General features: G+C 41.3%; 1 protein-coding gene across 2 annotated transcripts in view; it reads left to right on the plus strand.

Annotated features, from left to right (window-relative positions):
• The window catches only part of kcnq5b (potassium voltage-gated channel, KQT-like subfamily, member 5b), a 173940-nt gene that overhangs the window by 112111 nt on the left and 47747 nt on the right, over window positions 1-14082 (plus strand). For both annotated transcript variants that reach the window (XM_050045415.1, XM_050045414.1), the window contains exon 2: window positions 12870-12960. In XM_050045415.1, coding sequence (XP_049901372.1) covers window positions 12870-12960 — 91 coding nt within the window. The remainder of the gene's footprint in view (window positions 1-12869; window positions 12961-14082) is intronic.

The raw sequence follows: 14082 nt of genomic DNA on the forward strand, positions 1-14082 counted from the left end.
TACACTAGAGCAAAGGCAGACATCTTTACCACCGATGTCTCTTAACAACTCAACAACTCACACCAAAATAATCTAGATTGATTAAAAAGTGCAACAGGTAAGAGGAGAAGTATGTATTTTTGTTTTTGTTGTGAACTGTCCCTTTAAGACGCTTTTATATAGTTCATTATTCATAATTAAAGTGCAGCTCTTGTCATTTTTAAACAGCGCAAAAGGCAGTTTCGATATGGAAATGATTGATCATCCAGTCTCAGTTGCAGGTGGTGTTCATGAACAGTGGGAAGCTGCACAGTCAGAGTCTGGCTCATTTATGAAGTCAGACTTGTTCAGTTCCTCCCCTTTTCTTTCCATTACGAGTCCTCCTACAGCTCTGCTGATGGAGTTTTAATCTGCACAGCCTCTTTACGTGCCTCGACATGAGAGGAGAGAACACATTAAACTGGAGTGAGGCTGCTTTACGGGTTTGCACACTTGCGGTTTTATCCAGATGTATTTCTCTTTCTTTTTCTACCGAGCGTGTTAAAGGCCCTTAACTTTTCATTATACACCCATGGCAGTTTGTGCTGAATTTTCATTATGGTCTCTTTGCTGTGTTCAAACGAAGAAAGAGCATGAAATAGTTGTGCACTGTGGGTGGTCTCTGTGGCTCTATCTCCTCGTAGGGCCTTCGCATTTTGTTTTTTACTAATAGCACATCAATCCATAGCACAGATGATTGTGTGTGTGTTCTTACACAGGCTCCTCTTGTGTTTCTTTTTCGGGCATTGAGCTGTGATATCTCTGCCCAGCTGTGTAGCTAATTCTATTTCCAGCGCTGCTGTGATGGGGGAAGCATAACAGGATGATGCACCCTGTCCATCTGCTTTTTGCACTAATTATCTTTTTGGGGCTCAGTGGGAAACGAGGTGCCCTGATGTAGTAATTGCTTATACAACATAACACCAACCAGAGTGGCATTCAGGCTTTTAAAAAAGAGGTGCAAAATATAGTAATTATAGCAAAATAAACAGTGCAAAGCTGCTGTTTTAACTGGATGTCTATTGCTGCAATATATTTCTAAATATTTAACAAAACACAGACTGCGCATTAGGAGCTGAAAGAGAACAAATGTGTGTATCTCATGTATTACATGATGTGATGTGTGATATTTAAGGTATTTAATTTAACAGCAAGGCCGTCTTGTCTCAACCCACAGTACCACTTTCTCCATCTTGTCAGGAATAGCACAAGTAGAAATGTTGCACATCTAATCAAAGACTTTAATCACTTCTCTAATATCAGCAAGACACAACTGAACATCAGCCCTTGCTGCACAGCAGGAAAAAAGCCTTGTACAAAGTGTTGCTTTTTAAACTACTGTAGGGACATAAAACTGAGCTAAAGGTTTCACCGTCTGAAGCCAGCAAGCAGAACGAGCACCGCTTGAATTAAAAGTTTTCATGTTTGATGGGGGAGGAAGTAACGGCACCAAAAAGATGCTGACAGGTTCATCTAGCAGCGAGCTGAAGCCTAATGTACTCCCATTTCACATGACAACATTTCACATTACCACATCAGCGCCCTGCCAGTAAACTTGAATTAATGATCGTCATGCTACAGCTACACCATGTTAAACGGGAGCACCACCTAAATTGAGAATCCCAATATGTTATTTTCATGGCCTAGAAAAATGTAATCGATATTTATGAACATGAGCTTCTCTCTCTTTTAAAGCCAGAAACCAGAGCAGGAAGTCTCAAACTTGTGATGGCATAGGGTTTAAAGTCTGGAGCTGCTCATAGACAATGAATGGGAACCTGATTTTATGGACCCTTTTCTATACACCAATAAAATATATTCGACTGTAGTGTTCTCGGTTCTGAAACAGAAAATATACCTATATACTGAGAACAATCCCCTGGGTGCTCGCAGTGTCATCTAAAACATCTTTCCCAGTTCGTTGTCTATAGAGCAGCTCCAGACTTTATACCCTATGACATCACAAATCTGAGTATTAGCACTCTAGTTTTTGAATTTGGGAGAGTTGTTCATATTTACTGTTATTTTTGTACAGTCTTAGACCATAGGAATAACATGTATGAATTGTAAAAACAGGTGAAGTTGCATGGATTCAAATGTAAAATACAGAAAACACTTTACATTAACTAATCCCAGTAATGCTCCATTACGTCAACAATTTTTATTCTGTCTTTCCATGAGTTGGAAGAAGGCTTGTTCTGAGTTTGGTGTGGAGCACAGGTTGCTAACGTTAGCTTACAGAGCACTGCTAGAATCAGAAACAGCATGCCTTTTCTTGTCATTGTGCTACTCCTGTAAGATGCTGACAGTTAAAACTACATCCTCCACACATTCAACTGTCCAATCCTCACACTAATGAATGAAGTGTACTAGGTAAAAAAACATCTGTTAATATTGCACATATAGTACAGTAGATTGATAATAAATATTGCACATAAAATGTAGTAATTAAGTTCATCCTGTGTATTTGAATCCGTTCAATATCCTTATTGCTGTGGGGAAAAACCTGTGTTGAAGTCTGTTTGTCTGGGTTCTGAATGATCTGTAGCGCTTTCCAGAGGGCAGCGAATCAAACAGACGATATCCTGGGTGAGTGCAGTCTTTGATGTCGGCCAAGGCTCCGCTGAGGTAGCGAGTGTTAGCGACCACTTCCAGGGAAGGAGGAGGAAAGCCGATTATTTTTTGTGCTGTGTTTATTACCCTCTGCAGAGCCTTTTTGTCTGCTGCTGTACAGCGGGCGCACCAGACTGTAATACAGTACACCAGGATACTTTAGTGTGGACTTTAATGAAGCATAGTTTTTTCCCCAGCCCAGTCTCACTCCAAAGTTGTCGAAAACCACCGCTTGGCAAGTGACCACTGACAAAAAAGTTGTCCTTTCATGTCAGCATGATACTCAGCCGGTCGCCGTGATTGTTTAATGGTACCCCGTGGCGTCAGGAGGAAATGTGGCAGGACATCGATGAAAGTTAAGGTAGCTGAAGTCCAAGTAGGGCGGGTAGGAGGGGAGGTGGATGAACAACCACTGACTTTCACCTGGGAGGCTAGTATTCGCTTCCCGTGAGATTGTAAAGCCAAACCCTGTAATTTCTTTACAGGCAGAAGTTGACACGATGTACCAGAACATCAACCATCAATGTACCCAGGGCACCTTGTACATATGTGGACGTGGAAAGTCCGTAACCAAACGTCGATATGTGATGAGGTCGGAGTGAGAATGTGTTGTTGCCCCGTTTCTTAGGGAAGGATTTCCACCACTGCGTATTGTGGTATTGTGAGGTGGGGGTAGAAAATAGAAATGGTATCGGGCCCAAGCCACACAACACTATGCCAGCCAGTCAGCAACAGGGGGCATTTGTGCTCATGGCTGTGGATGTATAAAGAGAAAGGCAGTGGGAGCAAGAGGGAGGTGACAGGAGCACTGATAGGAGGGTGTATTTGTTTGAGTGATGAGTTCAAATATCAATCTTTCTTTCAATTTACTGACTCTGCCTTTAATGGTAATAATATACCTGTACTTACCTTAACCTCCGTCTCCTGCTTGGCACCGAACATCAGACAGACACAGTTAGCGATTAGCTGGTGAACACAGTGGAGCATTAAGCAGCTTAAGAGCCAGATAGCCAGAGGGGGAGTAAATATTAGACTTAGCTACGTTCATCAGGTGGCGTTGGCCAAAAACACAACTCCAAATAAAAGATAATATTGCACCATAACTGGTGGATATGTTGCAAACTTTACTCTGGAAAATATACATTGTCTCTGTTTAGGTTAAAAATGCCATCAGTGTCAGTGTTTCTGCTGCTGTTGGGCACAGTGGCAGTTTTTGCTGCTACAAGAGCCTCTGTCCTCTGTGTGAAGTCATATAAAAAGCCTACTGTTTTGCACTGTTGATCTATCCTGGGAAGTCTCTCACCTCTGGAAGCACATAAAGCTGTAGTGACGCCCTCAGGCAGAGGGACGCAAATTAATCTTATCACAGCCAAACTCCCTGTAGTCTTTCCTTCTTGCGGTGATGTCAGGACATGTCAGCTGAGGTAAACCTGGCTGAGCAGCAATACTGAGAGCACTGGCACGTATTATGGATTTAATGGAAATAGCAACCATGTGTGTATTTACTCTCAAAACATCCGGAATCTGCAGAACAACAAAAATAAAAAGATTAAATGACGTAAAAAGGAAGTTCTCTGTCTACAAAGTAGACGACGAGTAGGAAATTGTAATTGAAAATCTTGGCAAACGACAAAATGTCATGTGTTGTCTTTGCAATCTTTTCCAAATATTTCAAACCTTCCATTGTGGTGGGGAGAACTTCCTTTCCTTAACCCAAACATAAACAGCATGGCGGCCCCGCCACAAACCAGGACGTCACTGAAAATATGCATTCAAGTTGTAGTGCATGTGTTTGTTATTCTTAATGTAACCACAGCCATTTGAAAACCCTCATGCTATGCCCTCTGTTGTGTGGATGCACAGAGCACCAGCAGGTCTGCGTGCCTTATTTCTCCAGTGGGCTACTGTGTGTCGCCAGTGTTATTGAAACTGTGTCATTCTCCTAAACACCATGCACAGCAAAAAGCCTCACACACCAACAAACGAACCCACAGGACTCCTCCTAAACACCTCGCTGTAGAGATGTCATGAAAATCCTCACTCCCGTTCTCTCTCTTTGAGCCAACTTTGCAAGTTCATTTGCACTCGTCTAATCTCCCGAACACATTCTGCTCATTCTGCTCTCTCTTTCAGTGCCTCTTGCAGACTGAGATGCATAACATCAGCGTAATGGGGAAGGCGCAACACAATGCCTCCCCCTCCAACAGCTTGACAAAATACAGAGTGCATCCCTGGCTCAGCCTTTCAGAGAGCCAGGTGCATTATGGAAATTGTTCAATCGTCTTCAGTCTTGTGGCACTGTCCTCTGAGCTTTACAGTCACACTGATTTCCACGGCTCACTGTCAGCGCTGTGGCTCATAGCAGGTAGCGGCTGATGCACGGAACACATGCACACACATGCTGTCTTGCAAAGTGTTTGTGCTTATGCGTGTGACTATGCTGAACAAGTAATAATCCAACAGTGTATGACACATCTCTAAAATCTACTCCTCCACCATGTAACCCTCTGACTGTACACTGAGAGGGCCGGTAGCTGCTGGAAAACACCAACACATTGTCAGGCTGAATGTAAAGAATGCTTTGAGAGATGAAATGCATGGCTGACTGCGGAGGAATGTAACTGCATGACCTCATAGCGGAGGTCATGTCTCTGGGTCACAGACGCTGTAAAAGGAGGCAGATGGACTACTGTGGGTAATTATGTTGATGACGCTTTTATGAATGATGTTTTACTCTTTGGATCTAAACATAGCTTCAAAGCCATGTCGCCTAATTGTAGATAGAAAACACATTATCCTCAACATAATGTAGTTGAACTACTTTATATTTTTGACATGATTTACGAGCATTTGAACACATTTTGTCTTGACTCTCGTGACAACAGAAATGTTACGCTAAAAATTGTTCAATAATCTATTCATAGAAAACATACAGATCCTGAAGAAGTAAACAATAGCAGACACACCCCACAAGCGTGCTTACAAGACAGACAGACATCTGAGACGTTGACAGACACGACTTCTTTTATGACCCTGAAAAAGTCTTTTATAAGGTTTTAGGTTTCCCTTTTTATCCTCGTCTCCTCATAAAGTTACTAAGGATAACACAGAGCTGACATTAACGTGACACACACTTCCCCTCGTTCCCTCATCTTTGTTTAAGATGTAAAGTGAAAAAACAGGTTGTGGTTAGTTTATGTGAGGTATGTCTTCAACCCTAGCTGTGGCGTTTGAGAATAATATCTTCTGCCAAAGCATGCAATACACTGCACCCCTCAACAGACGATGAACTGTAGCTTGAATCTAATGACGTGGTGTAAAACAAACTTTGAGTTCCATACAGTGCTACATGCTGATTCTACCGAGGTTTTAACTACATAGAAAATGAATTAGTTCGTAAACACTTTAATGTTTAAGCACCGGTCTATTTAAGCCGGGATGGGCAGTTTTATTTTGGCATCATTGAGGAAAAATCCCATAATAAACTTTGAGCATCTTGTAATTAAAGTGGACTGAGAGAAAACTTCTGCACCTCCTTTTGCCTCCATTTTCAGGCTTCAGAAAATCTAGGCTGTGACGCAAGACTTTGACCAAGACAGTTGCTATTCCAGGATTGGCAACAACTGCCTGCACAGCAAAGCAACCCAAAAACACGAAGAGTCAAAAAGAAAGTCATAGGGAACATCCCAAAATCCCCACCTGACAGCAAAATTTCCGTGGCTGCTGTTACACAGGTTAGACCCGAAGCTGCCACTGGCCACCAGCCTGCCCTCACACCAGACTTTGGGGGCTTCGTATTGGTCAATTTCGAGCCATTAAAGCCACCATCCCAAGGCTGGTCCTGAGCTGCTGCCTGCTCTCCTCCTGGAGAAGCAGTCCACAGCAGTGGGTTAGCGACGTGGGGGGACCGTGGGGTGGCTAGCTTGCTAATCTGCTAATTTGTCTTATTTGTGGTCTGATAAACAGAGGGAGAACTAGACGGGGAGGAGCCAAGCGAATACGCTGTGAACAACTGTACAATAAAATAAGATTATATAAATCAATGTATTATTATTATTATTATCCTAAACCAACTAGTCTCTGTAGTCATGCCCAAACCTCATCAATTCAACCATCAAAGGCAACAAGTACTAGCCATCGTAGGAAAAACAAATGCACTAGGTCAGTGTATGAAAGGCGCGCTAGTGCCTGATATGCCCGCGGTCGTCTGGTGGGAGGGGCTAAAGGAGGAAAAGGGAAGAGGTAGGTAGGACATTTAAATTAAAACCAGTGTTAGCCTCAGCATTATAAAGGTCAGATTTATACCTTTGCACATCGAATCTCTTTGGTCTTTGAACTGTCGATTGGACTAAAGCATTGTAGGACATCACTTTGGGATCTAAGAACTTTTTAGGCATTATTTAGATTTTTTCCCTTTTTGTACCTTTTTATATACAATCAAACATTAAAGGGGTACTCCAGCAATTTAATATGGCACCTCCTTGAATTTTGCTAATGGCTAATGTTACACCTTTTTAAAGGAAATAGTTTCCTTGTCGCAACTCTAAAACAGTAGAGTAGAGCAGCGAATAATTGATTTGCAGGAAAACTGCTTTTTTATCTGAGTGTAAAACTACTTTAAAGTGTATAAATAAATGACAAGGTATCTGATCGGTGCATAGACTTGTGTACTTGCTGATACCTGATCCAGCATATTAGGCAGTATCAGAGGCATTTCTTTCACTGGTATTGGCATCAGAACAACTCAGCCTAGTATGGGCCAAACTCCAAAAACAAACCTGGTATGATTCTCTCACTCGTATTTCTTTTACCATCTCTGCCTAGTAAGTGTTTCTGTCCTTTCAAACACCTGCCTGCAGTTTGTAACAAAGATTTTTTGTTAAGCCCATGATAAGATAATCTTGACATCATCAATGTTCAGAAAGCTCCCGCAACAACTACAGATGAAATTTTTTTTACTGGTGGAGTTGTACTCACCAACATTACGTGTAAAATTAATGTAGAAAATAACTGTTGGATTGATTCAGAATGGTTGATAACGAGAATTTAAAATGTGTTCACACCATTAAAGTTATAAAACTTACATGCACTTCTTGTCGTATTTTCTGTTGGTACATTATGTTAAAGTTAATCCAATTCAATTTATCAGCTGGGAGCAAAGTATAACATGGTTTTGAACTGACACACAGTTGAAATGGCAGGGCAGGAGGAAAAGATACTTATTAGCTACAAAGACACAGACAATTAAATATCTGCTTTGATATCAACCTTAATTAAAAACCACGATGGAGTTCTGTGAAAGCAAAACCTAATGATGAATCAACAACCAGCAGAGAATTTGTTTTCAGGACCATGGACAGCATCAGAGGATGAGTGAGAGCTTCTTCTGTAACCACCTGATGTGAGAAACCCAATCAGATCAGATCAGATCGTTACAGCATCATTAGTCTGTTGGTGCTCTGTGACCCAATTAACACACAACCAGGAGTCCACACAACTGTCTTTTTAATGACTGTCAGAGTGAAGGTTACAGTCACTCTGTCAGTGTGGCTCTAGACTGCTTTTCTCTATATATCATTTGTAGGAATAAATAGAGAAGTCCTTCACCTGTTACACAATCCATACCTTACACAGATGGGGGCAGGTTTAGAAACTGTGGGGCACAATTAGGAAATGAATGCTAAATAAAAAAAATTACATATTCAAATAGGATATAATAATAGATAGCTGCCATTTGTAACTCTGTGCCACCTCTCAGCCAGTTGCTAGAGAGCAATGTTGGCATTATATGTTATTACAAACAACGAATACTTTACATTTGTACATTTCATACATATGATATCAAGGTTTCTAAAGTGACGTAGTATGTACGCTGACTTTGTTATGAGGGGATGATGGATGGCGAGTCAGGCGCCTGCCAAGCTGCAGAAACCAGTTGTGATTTAGTGGATCATTGCTGTGTTTCCATCGGCTTTTAGGCTCCAAACGTAGGTGTCTTGCAGCGATCCGTCTGTGTTTTTCCAGAGGCTAAACATGGTAGTTTTGTAGCAACCCTTTTCACGAAAAGTTTTTTTTTTTTTTTTCTGAGACATTGCTTCTTTTCCTGCCAAGATATTGATAGGAAAAGCAGCAAGACATTGCCACTTTTCTTGCCAGGATTGTGCCCCCAAAACCTGGTACATTAAGCCAAAAGAATGATCTTGTCCTAACCATAACCAAGTGTTTTTTGTGCCTAAGCATAACCATGTTAACCATAGTGTTGCTGCTAAACTGCTAAATAATTTTAGCTTATTGCTTATTTGCAGAAACGTACACTGCCAACATTTTTTCCGGCGACTTCATTGCCTCTTAACACCCCTCTGGCCCCGCCTCTGTACAAATTCAAATCCAAATCCATGACAGATGATATAATACACTGAAGAGTGTGTGGACATTAGTCACTGGTCTTCCAACTACAACCCTTTTCCCAAACAAATCAATTAAATTATGCAAATCAAAGCAGCACTTACCACTCGCTCAGTGTCGCGAGGTCTCTTTCTGTTCTGTTTGAGGGATGGAGGACGCGTTTGAAAGAGGTGATTGGGTGAGCGGGTGAGGACAGATGTCTCTATGTTGCTCTTGTGATGATGCGTTTGTGTGTGTGTGTGTGTGTGTGTGTAAGCCTGCTTAATTTTCAGCCGCTGCTGTTTGGAAGGTTAAGAGTGATCACTCTGCTGGAAGTGCGGAGCGAGACACTCCAGATTAATTCTGTCGCCTATAAGCGTAGAGCATCATGACACACGGGGACGGGGCCGGCTGAAAACAACAGTTTGTGAGATTAATTAGTGAACTTGGTTGAGAGCTTAATGACGCTGTCAGGGTGCTTTTCAGTACTTCTCTACCCCCTTTTAAAGTAAATATATTCAAAATGGAAACACGAGTTTGGCTATGGATGAAGGGAGTTGATTGTCACTGTGTAATTTTCGGTCTGACAACCTTGTAAGTGCGAGAGGCGTAGGTGTGCCGGTGACAGGGAGCTTGCTTTTCAGATGACAGCACCACAATGCTTGTCACTAGATGTTTTCCTCCAATCAAAATCACATTATTCAGATCTTTGGAAATGTCAACAGAGCAAACCTCAAACTTTTGATACTTAATGCATTTACTTCTCTGTGATCCCCCGGCAGCTCTCTGAGCCGTGCGACAGAGCAAGAGGAGAACGTATGGGTCGAGGAATAATGACATAATCGTTCTCATGGCTGTGGAAAATTTTGACCTCCATTTTGACTCTGTGAATGTCAAAGACGGCCCGACTGGGGTCAGATCAGCACAGTCCTGTACTGTGCTGTGTTGTTTAATGAGACACTGGAACACTGCACACCCACCATTTCCACACAGGCGCCTTTCTAACGCTGGATGTAATCCTGATGACCCCCGATTTTTAAGCTTGAAAGACTTCCTTTGAACTCTGTGATACAGTTCACAACGAGCTGGTGAACATAATGGAGCATTTAGCAGCTAAAGGGACAGATATTTCTCTCAGGAGTTGGTTGAGACCAAAAACAGAGCTAAAAGAGAAGTATTATCCTCGACTTACACCCATCAGGTGGTAAGAAACTGGACTCCTATGAATGATATGTTGCTCTGTTTACTTCTGGATGTGTAGTGAAACAACCAATTATTTTCTCAGAAGTTTGTCATTTCAAATTAAAGGTCCAGTGTGAAGGAATTAGGGGGATTTATTGTTTTCATTAGTTTAAAATCACCTGAAATCATCTGTTTTCATTACCTAAGAATGTGCCGTTTGTATCTACACATGGAGGGGGTCTTCTTTCACAGAGTCCACCATGTTGCTCTACGGTAGCCTAGAATGGACCAAACATTGGCTCTCGATAGGGCCATATGCATTTTTGCATAGGCCACTGTAGTTCTCCAACATGCTTTCCTAACCTGCTCTCAAACCTCAGCAACAAAAAACTAAAAAACCTCAACCTCGGTTTATTTCCACTGACTTCCAAAACGACTTTTATGACTCACTTTTGGTTTGTTTTGCTGTTGATACTGAATATGATGTGCTGTTCAAAGGGTAGGTGTTATAAGCTGTAGCTTCATGCTACACATTTTTTGGACTGCAGAAGTGTCTACGTTATGGTAAATTAGTGTTTTGCACTGTACTATTTGATAATGTGTCATTTTCTGTGAGAGGCTGTGACTTTATTTACATGAATTTGTAGATTAATACATGATGATCTTATTTCCATAACAAACCAGAAAAAAATTCTAAATTCTAAATCTTATGACATGTCACATATGTCACATCACATGTCACTACCATATCATGTTATACATACTAGCACACTAAGCTACGTTGTTACTAAAAGACATCAAACCTTGATGTGAACACCGCTCTCCTTGGTGAAAGTACCCTGCCTATCCTGTATCGGCTTCTTCAGTATTTGTTCAACCTTTCTTCCTCCTCTGCTCCTGTAGTAAAATCTATGGCCATTAGAGGGCGCCACCTTACAATAAAAATAAGTATGGGTCGTAACATGCTGCTTGCACAGTTGACCTTCCAGTATGTGGTCGTTTTTACGGTGAGAGTGGGCTGGCTTCTCACACGGGAGAAGTTTTAGTTGGTTGCAATCTGCAACCTTACCAACTTTGTCACCTAACTTCCTCTCTTGCTTCTGTAATAATTACTACGGCCATCAGAGGGCACTGCCTTACAATAATCATAGGTATGGGTCGTAATACACTGCTTGCACAGTGACCTATCAATATGTGGTCATTTTTTCAGTGAGAGCGGCCTGGCTTTTCACACAGGATAAGTTTTAGTTGGTTGCAATTTGCAGCCTCACCACTAGATGTCATAGAATCCTGCACACTAGACCTTTAAAGAGTGTCACTACTCAACTCAATACAGATTTAATGAAACTGATACATTTCCTTATTTTCAGATGACAAAGCAGAGCGTGTTCACTACTAACTCATTACCTACAGCCTATATAGTAGACACTAAATAGTAAAGTGATGAATAAATTGAAATTTGGGGTAGGGACGCACGATAATATCAGCACGTCATCTGTATTTTTTTTATTTGGCATAATTAATGAATATTGAACATGCATTGAAAAGTATTGTATTTCATGTCTCCATCTGCTGGGGGGCCATCATGATATGAGTATGCATGCATAATATGTTATTAATTCCACTACAAGAGAGACTTGATGATCACTAAAATTATGTCGGGGAAAAAGTGGATATATCGACATTGGTATCAGCTATCGGCCAAATGAGTTGTTACATCTCGGCAAAGAATCCAATGTCTAAATTAGCGACCCTAATTTCAGGCACTTAGTAGAAAATAATTATCAATTTTTGCCACACATACCAGCCCATACTATTGTGAAACTAATTGCCTGAGAGTGAAGTTCCCCCTTTTGAGACATAAAGGTTAGAGACAAGACAAAGGTCTCCAGTTTGAATTGATTATGTGTAGCTGTACAAACATGAAGCAGGGCATGACTGAAATAAGCCCTATCTGCTCCACTAAAGCCTCTCCTTAAAAAGAAAGTAGACACACAGTGTGTCGACCGCCCTTTCTTCAGCAGGCTTAAGAGGAGATCTGAGATGATAAAACACAGATGTGCTCTCACTGTTTAGCATCAAGAGCCACCGTAACTCTAAACCCCACGCTCCTATTTCAGACAACGACGTGTTTTTGGAAGATCTATGTGATGGAAAAAAAGCATGTTATGGTTATGAAGATGGAAGGCTACGGTTTCCTGGCGGAGGGAGCGACAGTCGGAGTGTGGAAATGGTCGGATGTTGCTTGTTTTCCAATAGCCGCAGTTTTACTGCTTGTTTCTTGCAAATCATGTTACACAAACAAGCATGATTAACTTGATATCTCAGGAAATTGAATAATAGTCCACCTCATGGTTCACTGCAGAGAGGAAATAAGTTCTGTGATTGTGCTGCCAGGTTGTTCGTGTTCTGCTCTTCTCTCCGTGCCAGACTGGGTTCAAGAGTTTTTCACAGAGGAAAATACAGCGGACGATTCCACTTTAGTGCTCATTTCAATGATCAACAGCATATTTGTGACCAGTGGAAATGATGTTTTGGAATTTGAGATTTGATCTGCTGGTCAGTGTGGTGGTTTCAGAGGTCAGAGCATTGATGTCATCCTGTGTGATTACAGTTTTGTCTGAATGTTGTATTCATGATTCCCTCCTTTGTTATTCTGTTGTTGTGTTTAGGTTTATCTTGGTCTTCAGCTGCCTCGTCCTCTCTGTGTTCTCAACCATCCCGGCTCATCAGGACTTCTCCTCCTACTGTCTCCTCATTCTGGTAAGAAACTGGACAACCATCAGTCAATAATTAGTTAACCAGTTAAAGTTTTTTTCTGTAGTGATGATACCTTTACCCCTCAGCTTGTACTGTATTACCTAACCTTTCACCTTTTTCCCTGACCCACTGCAAGCTAGTGCCTCACCAATACACTTTATGAACTGATCAGTAACAAGAAATTGCAGTACAGATATGATCTGCCTATCCATCCATTTTACCTATGCTGTTAACTATTCCATTATATTTTTAGAAATGTATTTGGCCTTCTTCATAGTGCCAGGAAGTAAAGTAAAGTTTTGCTGGGTAAATACGTGATGCCTTTGCCTTGGTTTAAATGTAGTTTAAAGAAGGTATTTGCACATCCAACTGTCTCAGATGCAGGTGCGTTGGAAAATATCACTTGAGTCGTTGAACAGAAAATCCCACACACTGCTCTTGCTCAGCTTCACAATTTATTAGCAACACTAACATTTCGGTCCTCCTGGACCTTCCTCAAGAGTGTTCAAACCACAAAAAAAGATTTTATGAATGAACATATCGGCCTTGCAGCTTTCAGAAATCATTCAAAATGTTCAACTCTTAAGCCATGTATCATAAATTGGCCTTTGAGATCCCCAAACCCATTAGAGCATGACATGCCATGGTATCTCATCATTTAATCCTTTGGGAGATAGTGTTTGCAGAATTAATATCCAGTTCACTTCTCTTCTGCCCTGGAATCTAGGATAAAAAAGTTACTCTGCCAGAGAGAGGTGGTAACATGAAGACATACTCAGCAGAAGAGAACATTTTTTTTGCAAACAATCTTGCAAATAGCCTTTATTGTGTAAGGAGCTTTAGTTTTCTAGGTTTTTCCTATGTTTTTCTTGTTCCCTTGTTCTTTAGTTTGTGGGATATGTGACGTATGGTGCACGGGCTGTTGTCAGTTAACTGAGAAACTAGTCCATACCCATTGGTAGCTTTGTCACCTTCTACCTATGCCAATCCTCAATGCCTATGTGTAGTTTCACAGATTGACCATGTCAGTGAGTAGAAAAACGTGGGACAGACAGAATGACTGACTGACAGAATGACACACTGACAGTTTCCATGATTATGTACAGCATACCATACCATGACTTA

The sequence above is a fragment of the Epinephelus moara genome, chromosome 5 (genome assembly GCF_006386435.1).
Source record: "Epinephelus moara isolate mb chromosome 5, YSFRI_EMoa_1.0, whole genome shotgun sequence".
NCBI classification, from domain to species: domain Eukaryota; kingdom Metazoa; phylum Chordata; class Actinopteri; order Perciformes; family Serranidae; genus Epinephelus; species Epinephelus moara.